Source organism: Vulpes vulpes, chromosome 14, assembly GCF_048418805.1.
Source record: "Vulpes vulpes isolate BD-2025 chromosome 14, VulVul3, whole genome shotgun sequence".
Taxonomy (NCBI): domain Eukaryota; kingdom Metazoa; phylum Chordata; class Mammalia; order Carnivora; family Canidae; genus Vulpes; species Vulpes vulpes.
The window spans coordinates 25,042,711-25,056,457 of record NC_132793.1 but is presented as its reverse complement, the minus strand read 5'-3'; the positions used below and the strand labels follow the sequence as shown (position 1 = coordinate 25,056,457).

Genomic DNA, 13,747 nt, shown 5'->3' with positions numbered 1-13,747 from the left:
ATCATAAACACATGCCATTACCTGCAACAGAAACCTTAGGAAAAGTTGGATGCCTCTGCATATTCTCAGTTTCCTCATCTATAAAACAGGTTTGATAACAGCACTTACTTCATAGGATTGTTGTGAGAATTAATTAGTGCATGTACAATGCTCAGCACAGGACCTAGTACACAGTACGTTCTCAGCAAATGCTAACCCAGTTCTATCAATGCTATCTCCACTGCAGTAAAATTGCAAGTCCACTGACTCATCTCCACAGCCTGGCACTGTTAACTCTGGCATAAAATATATTTACTCTCTAAGTAAAGAACAAACTCCTACCTGATGGAACATGTGACAAGGAGGATCACATCAGCCTAAGTGGAAAACAAGGGGAAAAAAAGGAAAATTATGATCTTTGCAATCTCCTTATAGAATCACTACTCATTGTCCTTTTTTAATTACTGTGGTAAAACATACATACCATAAAATTTACCATTTTAACCATTTTTAGGTATATAGTTCAGTAACATTAACTACATTCACCATCACCACCACCACCAACCTCCAGAACCACTGGGGAACTCCCAACTAAAACTCTGTACCCATTAAACACTAATTCCCCATTCTCCTTCACCTCACAGCCCATTTTTAACTTAGTTCCTTGCCTAAAAGTGAGCACCACCATAGAAGTTTCAAAAATAACTGAAACAAAAATATACCTTAGTTCTATGCTACACACTTTATTCAAGGGAACTCACTCTCACCAGGCCATACCCTATTTCTGAAGCCGTATCTAAAAAGTGGCACAAGGGCACCTGGGTGGTTCAGTGGTTGGGCATCTGCCTTCAGCTCAGGGAGTGATCCCAGAGTTCCTGGATTGAGTCCCACACAGGGCTCCCTATGAGGAGCCTGCTTCTCCCTCTGCCTGGTCTCTGTCTCTCTATATCTCTCATGAATAAACAAATAAAATCTTTTTAAAAAATAAAAACTGGCACAATAAAAGTCTCACCCAGGCCCAGAAAACAATGGAAGGAGAAAATGCATGTACCTCTTGGAGGTTCCTGGTCCGCAGGTAGCCACTCTTCTGTAAGACAGACCAGGCTATCTCTGTGTCATTCACATTCATCTGGCAGCCATAGGTCTCCAGATAGACTGCAATAAGAGAGGGATTCCGCAGTAGGCAGACTAAAAGGGACCACATGTCTCAAAAGGTCTCCTTCCCAAATGCCCCAGAAACATCTGAGGGAACGAGTTGTCCACTAAATCTCCTGTTGCCTCAATTCTAAGACACCATTAAATTCCAGTTGTACCCTGAATTAATGACTTTCAGAACAAAAGAAATACTACATTATATATATACATAATCACAAACCATATCATTTAAAATACAGGAAAAACATGTACCTGAGAATCAAGGCAACTGGTTATAAAAACAATTAGAAAAGGGAGGGCAGCCCGGGTGGCTCAGCGGTTTGGCGCCTGCCTTTGGCCCAGGGTGTGATCCTGGAGACCCGGGATCGAGTCCCACATCGGGCTCCCTGCGTGGAGCCTGCTTCTCCCTCTGCCTGTGCCTGTGCCTCTCTCTCTCTCTGTCTCTCATGAATAAATAAAGAAAATCTTAAAAAAAAAAAAAAAAAAAAACAATTAGAAAAGGGAGGACTAGCTGATAGTGCTGATTATCAACCTGAGGGAAAAATTTAAATCTACACATTACACTCCTCCTTCTCAAATGATTCTCCAACCTCTGAAGGTAGTAGCAGTGGCCTGAGGGTACACAAAGCCACAAAATAAACATGAGGTAACTTCCTACAATAACTTAACAAGCATATTAATGAAAGCAAGCAATGGCTCAATTGGTAGAGCACACAACTCTTGATCTCTAGGTTGTAAGTTCAAGCCCTACATTGGGTGCAAAGATTACTTAAAAATAAAATCCTAAAAAGAAAGAACGAAAGAAAGAAAGCAAGCAAGCATGGCTATATTATGATGTAAAACATTCGTGCAGGGAAGCCTGGGTGGCTCAGCGGTTAAACGTCTGCCTTTGGCTCAGGTCATGGTCCCAGAGTCCCTTGATGGAGCTCAGTGGGGAGTCTGCTTCTCCCTCCCCCCTCTGCCTGCTATTCCCCCTACTTATGCATTCTTTCTTTCTCTCTCTCTCTCTCTCTCTCTTTGTTAAATAAATACATAAAATCTTTAAAAAAAAATTTTTTTTTAATTTTAAAGTGGTGCCTGGGGGGCTCAGTTGGTTAAGCAACCTGATTCTTGATTTGGGCTCAGGTCATGATCTCAGGGTCATGGGAGAGAGCCCTGCACGGGGCTCCACGGTCAGTGGGGAGTATTATTAAAGATTTTCACTCTGCCCCTCCACCTACTCACATGAGCGTGCATACACACACTCCCTCTCTCTCTAATAAATAAATTTTAAAAAAGAAGAAAATCAGGTTAGGCATAAAGAGGGAATTCCTACAGCACGAATTGTGAAAACTGTCTTATGACTTAAGACCTAAAAACCTAAGAGATCTAAAAATCACAACAGAGGGATGCCTGGGTGGCTCAGTGGTTTGAGCGTCTGCTTTTGGCTCAGGGCATGATCCTAGGATCAAGTCCTGCCCAGGCTCTACACAGGGAGTCTGCTTCTCCCTCTGCCTATGTCTCTGTCTCTCTCACTGTGTCTCTCATAAATAAATAAATAATATCATAAATAAATAAATATCAGAACAGAGATTATAGGGTTTCCAAAGGTAACTAAAGAGAGGACTCCCCAGAACTTCTACCCCCACCACCAGTCACATGGACCAAAAGTATGAGTTTCTTTTATTTTCTTTTAAGATTTTGTTTATTAAAAAAAAAAAAAAAAAAAAAAAAAAGATTTTGTTTATTTAGGGGCATCTGGGTGGCTCAGTTGGTTAAGCATCTGCCTTCAGCTCAGGTCATGATCCCAGGGTCCCGGGATCAAGCCCATCAGGCTATCTGCTCAGCAAAGGACCTGCTTCTCCTTCTCCCTCTCCTTCTTGCTCTGCCTACTTGTGCCCTCTCTCTCTCTCCCTTTCTGTCAAATAAATAAAATCTTAAAAAAAAAAAAAAAAGATTTTATTTATTTGAAAGAGAGAGGAGACAAAGTGCACCAAGTACACACATGCTAGGCAGAGGGGCACAGGGAGAGGGACAAGCAGACCCTGCTGAGCACAGAGCCCTACAGGGGGTTCAGTTGGTTCAGTCAGATACTTAACTGATTGGGGCAGCCCCGGTGGCTCAGTGGTTTAGTGCCGCCTTCAGCATGGGGTGTGATCCTGGAGACCCGGGATCGAGTCCCACATCAGGCTCCCTGCATGGAGCCTGCTTCTCCCTCTGCCTGTGTCTCTGCCTCTCTCTCTCTGGCTGTCATGAATAAATAAATGAAATCTTAAAAAAAAAAAAAAAAAAAAAGATACTTAACTGATTGAACCAACCAGGCACCCCAAGTTTCTTTATATTAATGTTACTTTAGAAGTCTCTGACAATTCCATAACTAGCAGCTATTCCCAGACTATTAATCCTCCAAAGCCAGGTCTACAATAAAAAAATAATTAAGAATCAAGCCGTCAATGCTGGAAAGGAGCAAAGCAGGAAGTCCAAAGAGAGAAGAAAAATAAAACCAACCTTTTCTCTGCCTCCCTAAAAGTTCTTCCACTGTGACATAGGGGGGTGGGTCCTCCATGTCTGGCTTCTCTTGAGGAGCTGAAGCACTTCTTAAAAAATGCTGAAAAGTTGGCCCAGTGGCCAGCCTGGAGCTGAAATCCTTCCGAACTCCATCTTCCTGCTGCTTCTCTGGACTGGGACATGCAGTGCTGGGGAGACTACTAAGTGCCCTGCAGGTCCTGAGCAGCAGCCAGGACACAGAAGCCAAGGGCCCCCACCTCTGTGCTTGCAGGACACACTGTAAAGGATGCATGGCACTAAATCAGCAGCCCAAAGTCTGCAAAAGAATAACAGGAATCACCAACATTTATTGAACACTATATACAGGGTAATGCTTTAAAAGCTTCCAGTGTACTAATATTATTTAATACACAAAAACACAAGAAGATACACTTAATATTATTCCTATTTTGCAAGTTTAAAAAAACTGGGGCAACTTTCCCAAGATCACACTAAGAAATGCTAGGTAGGATACAAATCTAGGTAGTTTTCAAAACAAAGGAGTGCTAGAGATCAAACGAGACGGTGCAACAATATAAGAAGCATCTTGTGGGCAGCCCTGGTGGCTCAGTGGTTTGGCGCCTGCCTTCAGCCTGGGGTGTGACCCTGGAGACCCGGGATCGAGTCCCATGTCGGGCTCCCTGCATGGAGCCTGCTTCTCCCTCTGCCTGTGTTTCTGCCTCTCTCTCTCTCTCTCTCTCTCTCTCTCTCTGTGTCTCTAATAAATAAATAAATAAAATCTTTAAAAAATAAAAAAGAAGCATCTTGTGCCAGGAACAGTTTCAAGGGCTTTCCTGTAACAATGCATTAAATATTCAGAGCAATCCTCAGCAAAATAGACAATAGACACTATTATTATCCCCCTTCAGAGATGAGGAAATAGATGCAGAGAGGCTGAGGAACTTACCTAAGCTCCCACCAAAGCAACAGAGCCAGGACTCAAATGAAAGTCTATATGACTACAAAGCCCATGCTCCTAGCCACCTTGCTACATTGCCTCCCAGTACTATGAAAACCACTTACTATCTGAGGGCATCTTCCTTTGAGTTCCTTCAAATGGAAAGTATCTAACATGGGGTACCGTATGTCTGATCAGTGACTCCTACCCTTCAAGATCTCGAATTACTGCCTTTAAACTTTCTACCGAGGCCCTCTCACACATAGCTAGGAGGATGGAAAACAAGCATGCTCTTTATAGAGGGCAATTTGCCACTTGCCACCAAAGTTACAAACACACAAACCCTTGGAGCAAGCAGTTCCATTTCTAGATATTTATCCTACAGATACAGCCTTACATGTGCAAAATGACCCATGTATATGGATACTCAATGCAGCAGCAAAGGTACGGAAAATATCTAAATGTCATCAAAAGGGGAGTAGTTAAAGAAGTCATAGCACATCCATGCAATAGGATCAAATCCAACTGTTAGAAAGTAAGGCTGTACCTATACATGACGAAAACAAGGAAGCAAGGTGCTCAATAGTACCTTAGTGTGCTCTACTTTAATCTGCAGTGGGTGGGGGATCCCTGGGTGGCGCAGCGGTTCGGCGCCTGCCTTTGGCCCAGGGCGCGATCCTGGAGACCCGGGATCGAATCCCACGTCGGGCTCCCGGTGCATGGAGCCTGCTTCTCCCTCTGCCTGTGTCTCTGCCCCTCTCTCTCTCTCTCTCTCTCTCTCTCTCTCTCTCTCTCTCTGTGACTATCATAAATAAATAATAAAAAAAAAAATTTAATCTGCAGTGGGGGAGGAGAGAGTACAGGAATACTAAGGTACACACTTGTAAATGAACATAGTATCTCTACAATGCATAAGAAACAGTGGTTGCGGGACAGGTGGTTCAGCGGTTTAGTGCCGCCTTCAGCCCAGGGTGTGATCCTGGAGACCTGGGATCGAGTCCCACGTCGGGCTCTCTGCGTGGAGCCTGCTTCTCCTTCTGCCTGTGTCTCCTCTCTCTCTCAAATAAATAAATAAAATCTTTAAAAAAGAAAAGAAAAGAAAAGGAAAGAAAAGAAAAAAGAAAAGAAAAGAAAAGAAAAGAAAAGAAAAGAAAAGAAAACAGTGGTTGCCTCCCAGGAAGGAACTCAAGTGACCCAAAGTACAAGGGATGGAGACAGAATTTCCACCACACATCCTTCAGGGACCTCGGGATCTCCAGCCTGACTGCCTCACTCCAGTTATAGCATTTTTGTACTGATCTTCGCTAGCTTCTAGGCTGTTATATACGCTGTACTCTATGGCCAGCCTATCTTCTCTCTGACTCAGCCAACTCCTGTGCTTTTAAGGCCTCTGCCTCCTCTCAAAAGCCTGTCCTGACCACCATTCTCAAAGTCCAGGTTGGGGTCCTCCACGAGGTTCCCAAAGCCTCCCAATGTCTATCTCACGACTCCTCACACTTTGCTGTCAATGACGACTTACACTTCGGCTATCCCTTACAGACTGGGAGGTCCCTAAAAACAGGGAACAATCTTTCATTTCTACATCTTCAGCATCTCCCACTCAGGAACTGGCTCATGGCCGGTGCTGTACGGGTAAAATGAGCAGATGGCGTCTGTTACCTCTCTAACTCGGCCACCTGCTGGATACGCACGCTGGATACGCAGTGCTAACCTACATTCAAGTATCAGAGGATAACAGACTTCAGGGTGAGCTTCCAAGTCACTCTTGTCTGCGCCCTTACTTGCTGTGTGACCTTGGGCAAGTCAAATTCCGATCTCTGATCTGCCAATTCCACACGTGTAAAGAGATAACGGCAGTTTATCACCCAGGCCCCGGAGGTACCGTGAGAATTAAAGATGTTAAAAATCCAACGTGGCACACTGTAAATCTTCAGTAACCGCACATGTGCAGCCGGCACTCCCTTTGCTGGGAGATACACGGCCCCCGGACTCACAGTCGGCCCCAGCTGCTGCGGAGCCAGGTAACCCTGGGCACCTGGGGACCGAGCTCCCACTGCTCCAGGAGTAAGATGTGGAGAGTAGTAAGATCAAATGTGATGATACAAATACAATGTATGCAAAGCACAGTGTGGGGAGCCACGAGGTGGAGAGGGGCGGGGGCTCAAATAACGACAACACGGCAGCTTCATCTCAACAGAAGTAAACGTAACGATAAAACCTCCCAAACATTCCGCTGGGGTGACTACAATGCTGCAGGCGCGGTGCTCCGCGCTTCCCACGGATTCCCGTGTGCGAGCCTCACGGCAACAATGCAGAGCAGGTTCTATCGTCCCCACCTCACGGGTGACGAGGCTGAGGCTGAAGGACAAGGAGGTGACGTGCCCAAGGTCATAGGGAAATAGGCAGAGGGGCTGGGGCGCGAACCCCGACAGTCTGACTCCAGCGCCCCCGCCATCCTCCCCTGTGCGGGGCTCCGCCGCCCGTTGGCCCCAAGAACCGGCCACCTCCGCCGACCGCCCGGCTCACCTCCCGCAACCCGAGCGCCCGGCGACAGAAGCTCCCCTAGGCCCGCGGGATGCCGTCTCAGCCTTCCACGGCTAAACGCGCACGGGCGACTTCCGTTCCGCCGCGACTTCCGTCCCGGGCGCTCCGGCGGAAGCGGAAGTGCTTCTCCCTGTGCGGTCCGGGTGGGTCCCGGGTCCCGGTTTTGTGATACCGCTGCCACGCTGAGCCGAGTGAGTGGTCGACCCTCATGGTGGCTTCCGAGTGCTTGGAACGGTGTGAGTGAGAAGTAATGTGTCCCGAGTTGTAAAATACACACCGGATGTCGCAGGAAGAGTGCAAAATAATCAATCGTTTTCATATTGCTTACGTGTTGAAACAATATGTGGGATATACTGGGTTAAATAACTATAAATTAGTTTCGCGGCACCCAGCTGGCTCAGTCAAGGGAGCACATGACTCTTGATCTCAGGTTGTGAGTTCGAGTCCCACGTTGGATGTAGTAGAGATTATACTTAAAAAATAAAATAAAATCATTAAAAAAAAACTAAAACTTTGGGCGGCCCGGGTGGCTCCGCGGTTTAGCGCCCCCTTCAGCCCAGGGCGTGATCCTGGAGACCCGGGATCGAGTCCCGCGTCAGACTCCCTGCAGGGAGCCTGCTTCTCCCTCTGCCTCTCTCTGTGTCTCTCATGAATAAATAAATAAAATCTTTATTTAAAAAAATAAATAAATTAGTTTCACTTGTTTCTTTTTTTTGATGTGGCTACTGGGAAATTTTAAGGACTTATTTATTTATGATAGGCAGAGACACGGGCTCTATACAGGGATCCTGATGTGGGATTCGATCCCAGGTCTCCAGGATAGCGCCTTGGCCCCCAGGCAGGCGCGAGACCGCTGAGCCACCCAGGGACCCCCACTACTGGCAAGTTTTAAATTGCATACGTGGCTCACGTCCTCTTTCCACCGGACAGCGGTGCGCTGTAGGTTGAAGACGTCCCATTCACTGTTCCAGCCTGGACTCAGAGTCCAGCTGCATAGGGGGCACCTCCCCTTAGGTATCTAATGACTAACTTAATACAGAACTCTTCAAGGACGCCTGGCTGGCTCAGTAGTTGAGCGTCTGCCTTTGGCTCAGGTCATGATCCTGGGGTCCTGGAATCAAGCCCCATGTTGGGTTCCCTGCTCAGCCGGGAGCCTGCTTCTCCCTCTGCCCCTCCCCCATCTCTCTCAAATAAATAATCTTTAAAAATAAAAAAAGAGAGACTTTGTGTTTTATTGACTCAGAGCTCATCACTCTTCCACTGAAAACACTAGGTGGCTTGTCACAGCTGTTACAATAAAATCCAGATTTCCTACTGTGTCCTAGGGCCTGTGGGATCTGGTCTGCTTACTTTTGCTTCTCCAACTTACTTCTAATATGTTCTCTCCAATTGACTACACATCAACTCCCTCCGTAACTTTACTTTGCTCCTTCAGTAAATACGCCAAGCACGTGTCTATATGAGAGTCTACTTAATGTTCTCTTTCTGGAATGCTCTTTCCCTCAAGATTGTTTTTGCCTGGCCCCGTCTTGTCGTTCTTCATGTCTCAGCTTAAATACCAGCTCTAAGAGAGGCCCTCCCTGACCACCCCCGTGTAACCTGCTCCTATCACTATCACATCATTTTCCTCACAGCACTTGTCACTATCCAAAATGATGGTGTCATTTGTTTACTTGCTGGTTCCCCAGGCTTTAAGGTCCCTGAGAGCAGGGACACATTCTGTCTTGTTTGTTGCAACATCCCCGGGATCTAGCACAGAGTCTAACTCGTGAAAGAGCTTAATAAGTCATTGCTGAATGAATAAATGATTTGCATTATATTTCAATTTGGGTTCCCCAGAAATAGACCTGAGACAAGGATTTGAGTGTAAGTAGGTGGTCTCAGGAAACACTAATGGGGTAGTTAGGAAATGAGACAGGAACAGGATAGGGGTGATAGCCAATAAAGAATGTTACCATGGTGGGCATCTGGGTCTTAATTCTGTTGGGGAGTCCTGGGAAACAGTGCAGTACATACAACTCAGAATTATTTCACCCAAGAAGAGAGGAAGCTAAAGTAGTTACATGTTAGCAGTCATGGTAGAAAGATGCTCCTGTGTATATTTAGTTCCTCAGCACTTCTCTCTGCACAGGGGGGGGGGGTGTGATCTGGAAGAAAGCCCTGTGTCAGTAAGATGTAGACACTGGCCCCAGCACTCCAAATTAGTAAGACTCTGGGGGCTCTGCTGCCATGATTTCTTTGACTACCCATTAGAACTCTATAAACTTATTATTGTCCACTTTAAGGCAAGAAAACTGGAAATACAAAAGGTAGACACATGCTGAAGCTTGCACAACTAGTGCATGGCTGAACTGGGATCCACCCACAGGCCAGTCTGACCCCAAAGCACTATTCTTACCACTGACTGACTAAATGAAAGTCAGACTGGCTGGTTTCCACTGAGGCTTTGACACCATGATAGCCAAGTCTAAACTAATCACTCTTGCTGATTCCCAGTTTCTTTGCCAATAAAGTGGCTGCTGTTTGGAGAATACTTTGCACTGGGGGTCAGAGGATGGAAAGACAAATAAGGAGAGCATTTAGAAATCTGTGGCAATTGCCCAAAGATTGTGGAGTCCAGGACCATTGTGCTGTCTTGGGGTTGTGAGGATGATGGAAACAAAACTGGATTTCAGGAGTTTGAAACATACTGGAATTAAACTCATACTGTCTCCTTAGATGACTGCTGGGTACCGATTCAGTCAAAAATGCAAAGGCAAACACAGGCCAAAAACTATATTATGGTTCTTAATTTTTACTCTGGTTCTCCATATAAGCTAGAATGTGATCTAATCATTTGGGGGTAATCATCAATACTGTGAAAGTATAATGTTTCAGAATTCCTGAAAAATGCTTAAACTCTAGAGACGAGGGGGATGCCTGGGTGGCTCAGCAGTTTAGCACCTTGTCTTCAGCCCGGGGTGTGATCCTGGAGTCCCAGGATGGAGTCCCACATCGGGCTCCCTGCATGGAGCCTGCTTCTCCCTCTGTGTCTCTGCCTCTGTGTGTGTGTGTCTCATGAATAAATAAATAAAATCTTTTTTAAAAATAAAAACTCTAGAGATGAGTTCCTGGTCACTCTGGAATCTAAAGACTCCCACTGGAGAAATATTCAGGTTTACTGTGAAGTTTTTTACTGCAAAGGGAAGATGTCCTGTCCAAATTTGGCCATGGAAGGGGGAGCAGGTGCACCTGTCCCACAGAGCCCCACCATGGTGGCAGCACTTGCATCCCAATATGAGTTGTGTTGAAGGAGGGATGTCTTCCACACTGCCAAGGGTGACCATCAAGCATGGGCCCTGTCCTTCCATGCATACCAACTTCCTGTTTCAGGTCCTGCTTATGGTATCAGCATGGCCCTCTCTTTACTCTGACTTGTCCTCTTAGAGTGACAGGAGAGAGGAATTCTAGAGCTAGAAGGAAGCCAATGTGAGAAGGTTCCAATGTGAGAATCAGGGAAAAGTCAGGGTTTGAACCCAGGTCTCTCCGGAGCTTAGAACTGGCTCTTTCAAATCTGGCCCTTTCCCTCGCAGCACCACAGGGCGATGTCACCTTCCCCCTTTGTGGTCAGGGCAGGAGGCTGCAATTCTGATTGCCCACAGGATGAAGCTGGGAGCTTGAGGGATGTTCTCTGTTTTGCTGCACTCAACACATATACACTCAACAGCCATTCCCAACATCCCTTACTATCCCGCCCTGCACACATACCAGCACACATGGGAACCAGGGATCATTTCCCACCACCTGCCCCATCACATCTCACCACATTCCAACCACAAGGCTCTACTTTTAGTTGCCATGTTGTAGACTGTTGAACAGTGTTGTGTCTTGGACAATGAATGTGATGAAAACCCCACCCTACCCCCAGATTCCAGTTTAGACACTCCTTTGTTCAAATAAGGAGAGCATTTAGAAATCTGTGGCAATTGATCACCGCTGATCTCAGTTCAGGATCTTTCACCTGGGATGCCATTCCCTCCCTTCCACCTAACTCTTACTGGCTGAGGATAGTTGTTACTGAGCAGTGATTCCTCCCCTTCCCTTTCCCCACTGATGGCTCAGCTACATGACATGTTTTGGCCAATGGAATGAGAGGACATAATGTAGACAGAGGATGTAACCATGCTTGTGTAATTTGCTTGTCTTTGAACTCCAATGACTTGCCAGAGAACAACCCCTCACAGCTGATGTCCCTTCATCCTGGGCTCCAGAAACTACACAAAGTAGACGTGAGCCCAACCCATAGCCTTGGGCAAAGCCACACAGCCAAGCCCAACTTATAATGGTCAAGCTGCAGTCAACAAGCAGCCCCAGGAGCATGAAAATAAATGCTTGTGGCTGTGGCCACGGAGGTTGGGTTAGGTTTTTTTTTTTTTTTCCACCATAGCATTATAGCAGGGGGAGCTGATTTTTACAATACTTGGTGGTTTTTTTTAAGATTTTATTTATTTATTCATGAGAGACACAGAGAGAGAGAGAGAGAGAGGCAGAGACACAGGCAGAGGGAGAAGCAGGCTCCATGCAGGGAGCCTGATGTGGAACTTGATCCCGGGACTCCAGGATCACGCCCTGAGCCAAAGGCAGAGGCTAAACTGCCGAGCCACCCAGGCATCCTAGCATTCTAGTTTAGATGAACATTAGCTTCCATGTCTCCTGAGAGAAACCTCCCCTGAGCCCCTAGAGTAGATCAGGTCCCTGCTGGCCCCTCTGCTATTTCTATATCTGTTCAATCCGTATCACACATTTGATTGTGGGAGATCCTGCTGGATTTCCATTCCCTGTGCATGGGGACCTGTCAGTCTTGCTCTTTGCAAACCAGCTCCTGGCACCAAGGACTAGCAACAGAGTAGGCTTACAGTAGATATTTCTCAGATGACAATGTATTGACAGATGGATGGGCAGATGGATGGATGCATAGGCAAGGTTGGAATACCTCTGCTCACCTGCATCTCCCTAGACTTCCAGAACCAGCTCTGGCTCTGGCTCATTATGTGACTTCACATGGGCCTCAGTGTCCTCATGCAGAGGCTTGCTTAGGACTGCTTAGTCCAGTACAATAGCCACCACCCACATGTGGCTACTGAGCACTTGATATGCAGCTAGTGTGAATGAGGAACTAAATTTTATTTAGGTTTAGTTACTTTTAATTTAAAAACGGACAAATTATTTGGAAAATCTTAGTGCATTTAGAACAACTTGGGCATGTGATTCTACTTTTTCAACTATAAATGTTATGAAATATAAATATAAATCAAGAATTTTGAATTGGAACACCCGGGTGGATCAGTCGGTTAAGAGTCCAACTCTTGGTTTCAACTCAGGTCATGATCTCAGGGTCATGAGATTGAGCCCTGCTTCTGGCTCTGTGCTCAGAGGGGAATCTGCTTGAGATTCTTTCCCTTCCTTCTCCTTCCCTTTCTGCTCCTCCCCCTACTTGTGCTCTCTCTCTTTCAAAAAATAAAATCTTGGGCAGCCCCTGTAGCTTGGTGGTTTAGCGCCACCTTCATCCCAGGGCCAGATCCTGGAGACCCAGGATCAAGTCCCATGTCAGGCTCCCTGCATGGAGCCTGCTTCTCCCTCTGCCTGTGTCTCTGCCTCTCTCTCTGTGTCTCTCATGACTAACTAAAATCTTTAAAAATAAAATAAAATAAATAAAATAAAATCTTTAAAAAAAATAAGATTTTCTAATGAAAATTTGGCACCTGGGATGCCTGGGTGGCTCAGCGGTAGAGCATCTGCCTTGGTCTCAGAGCATGACCCCAGAGTCCCAGGACTGAGTCCCACATCAGGCTCCTTGTGTGGAGCCTGCTTCTCCCTCTGCCTATGTCTCTGCCTGTCTCTCTCTGTGTCTCTCATGAATAAATAAATAAAATCTTTTTAAAAAATAAAAATAAGGGCAGCCCGGGTGGCTCAGCAGTTTAGCACCGCCTTCAGCCCAGGGCCTGATTCTGGAGACCCATGATCGAGTCCCACATCAGGTCCTTGCATGGAGCCTGCTTCTCCCTCTGCCTGTGTCTGTGCCTCTCTGTCTCTCTCTCTCTCTAACGGATAAATGAATAAAATCTTTAAAAAAAATAAAAATAAAAATAAATTACTCTCACCTATTTTTTTTTTACTTTTTAAAATGTGGCTACTAGAAAATTTTTAGTTACATATGTGGTTCACATTATATGTCTGATGATGGCTCTGAGGTGAAGGAGACCTGGTTTGGATCCAAGCTCAGAGCTGTGTGACTTTGAGCAAGGCATCTTCTGTCTCTGGGCCCCAGTTTCCACACCTGTGAAATGGAGATCATCGGTGTGTGGTGAAGATCCAATGAAGAAATGTATGCAATGGGCAGCCCTGGTGGCGCAGTGGGTTACTGCTGCCTGCAGCCTGGGGTGTGATCCTGGAGACCTGGGATCGAGTCCCATGTTGGGCTCCCTGCATGGAGCCTGCTTCTCCCTCTGCCTGTGTCTCTGCCTCTCTCTCTCTCTCTCTCTGTGTCTCTCATGAATAATAAATAAAATCTTTAAAAAAATTTTTTTAAAAAAAGAGAAATGTATGCAGAGTGCCTGGCAGATAGCAAGCACTCTCTAATTATAAGCTGTCAATACTGTTGTCACT

General features: G+C 46.0%; 1 protein-coding gene across 8 annotated transcripts in view; it reads right to left on the bottom strand.

Moving 5' to 3' along the window:
* The window catches only part of CDK5RAP1 (CDK5RAP1 mitochondrial tRNA methylthiotransferase), a 40,826-nt gene extending 32,436 nt beyond the window's left edge, over positions 1 to 8,390 (bottom strand). Inside the window, exons 1-4 of one of the 8 annotated variants that reach the window (XM_072736104.1) lie at positions 5,148 to 8,390; positions 3,622 to 3,937; positions 1,031 to 1,134; positions 322 to 356 (exon numbers count right to left, since the gene is read on the bottom strand). In XM_072736104.1, the coding sequence (XP_072592205.1) occupies positions 322 to 356; positions 1,031 to 1,134; positions 3,622 to 3,913 (431 nt within the window). In that variant the 5' untranslated portion in view covers positions 3,914 to 3,937; positions 5,148 to 8,390. Of the gene's footprint in view, positions 1 to 321; positions 357 to 1,030; positions 3,532 to 3,621; positions 3,938 to 5,147 lie in introns of all 8 variants that reach the window. The other 7 variants (XM_026009883.2, XM_072736105.1, XM_072736108.1 and 4 more) reach the window with 7 other exon arrangements.
* Between the last annotated feature and the right edge of the window lie 5,357 nt (positions 8,391 to 13,747).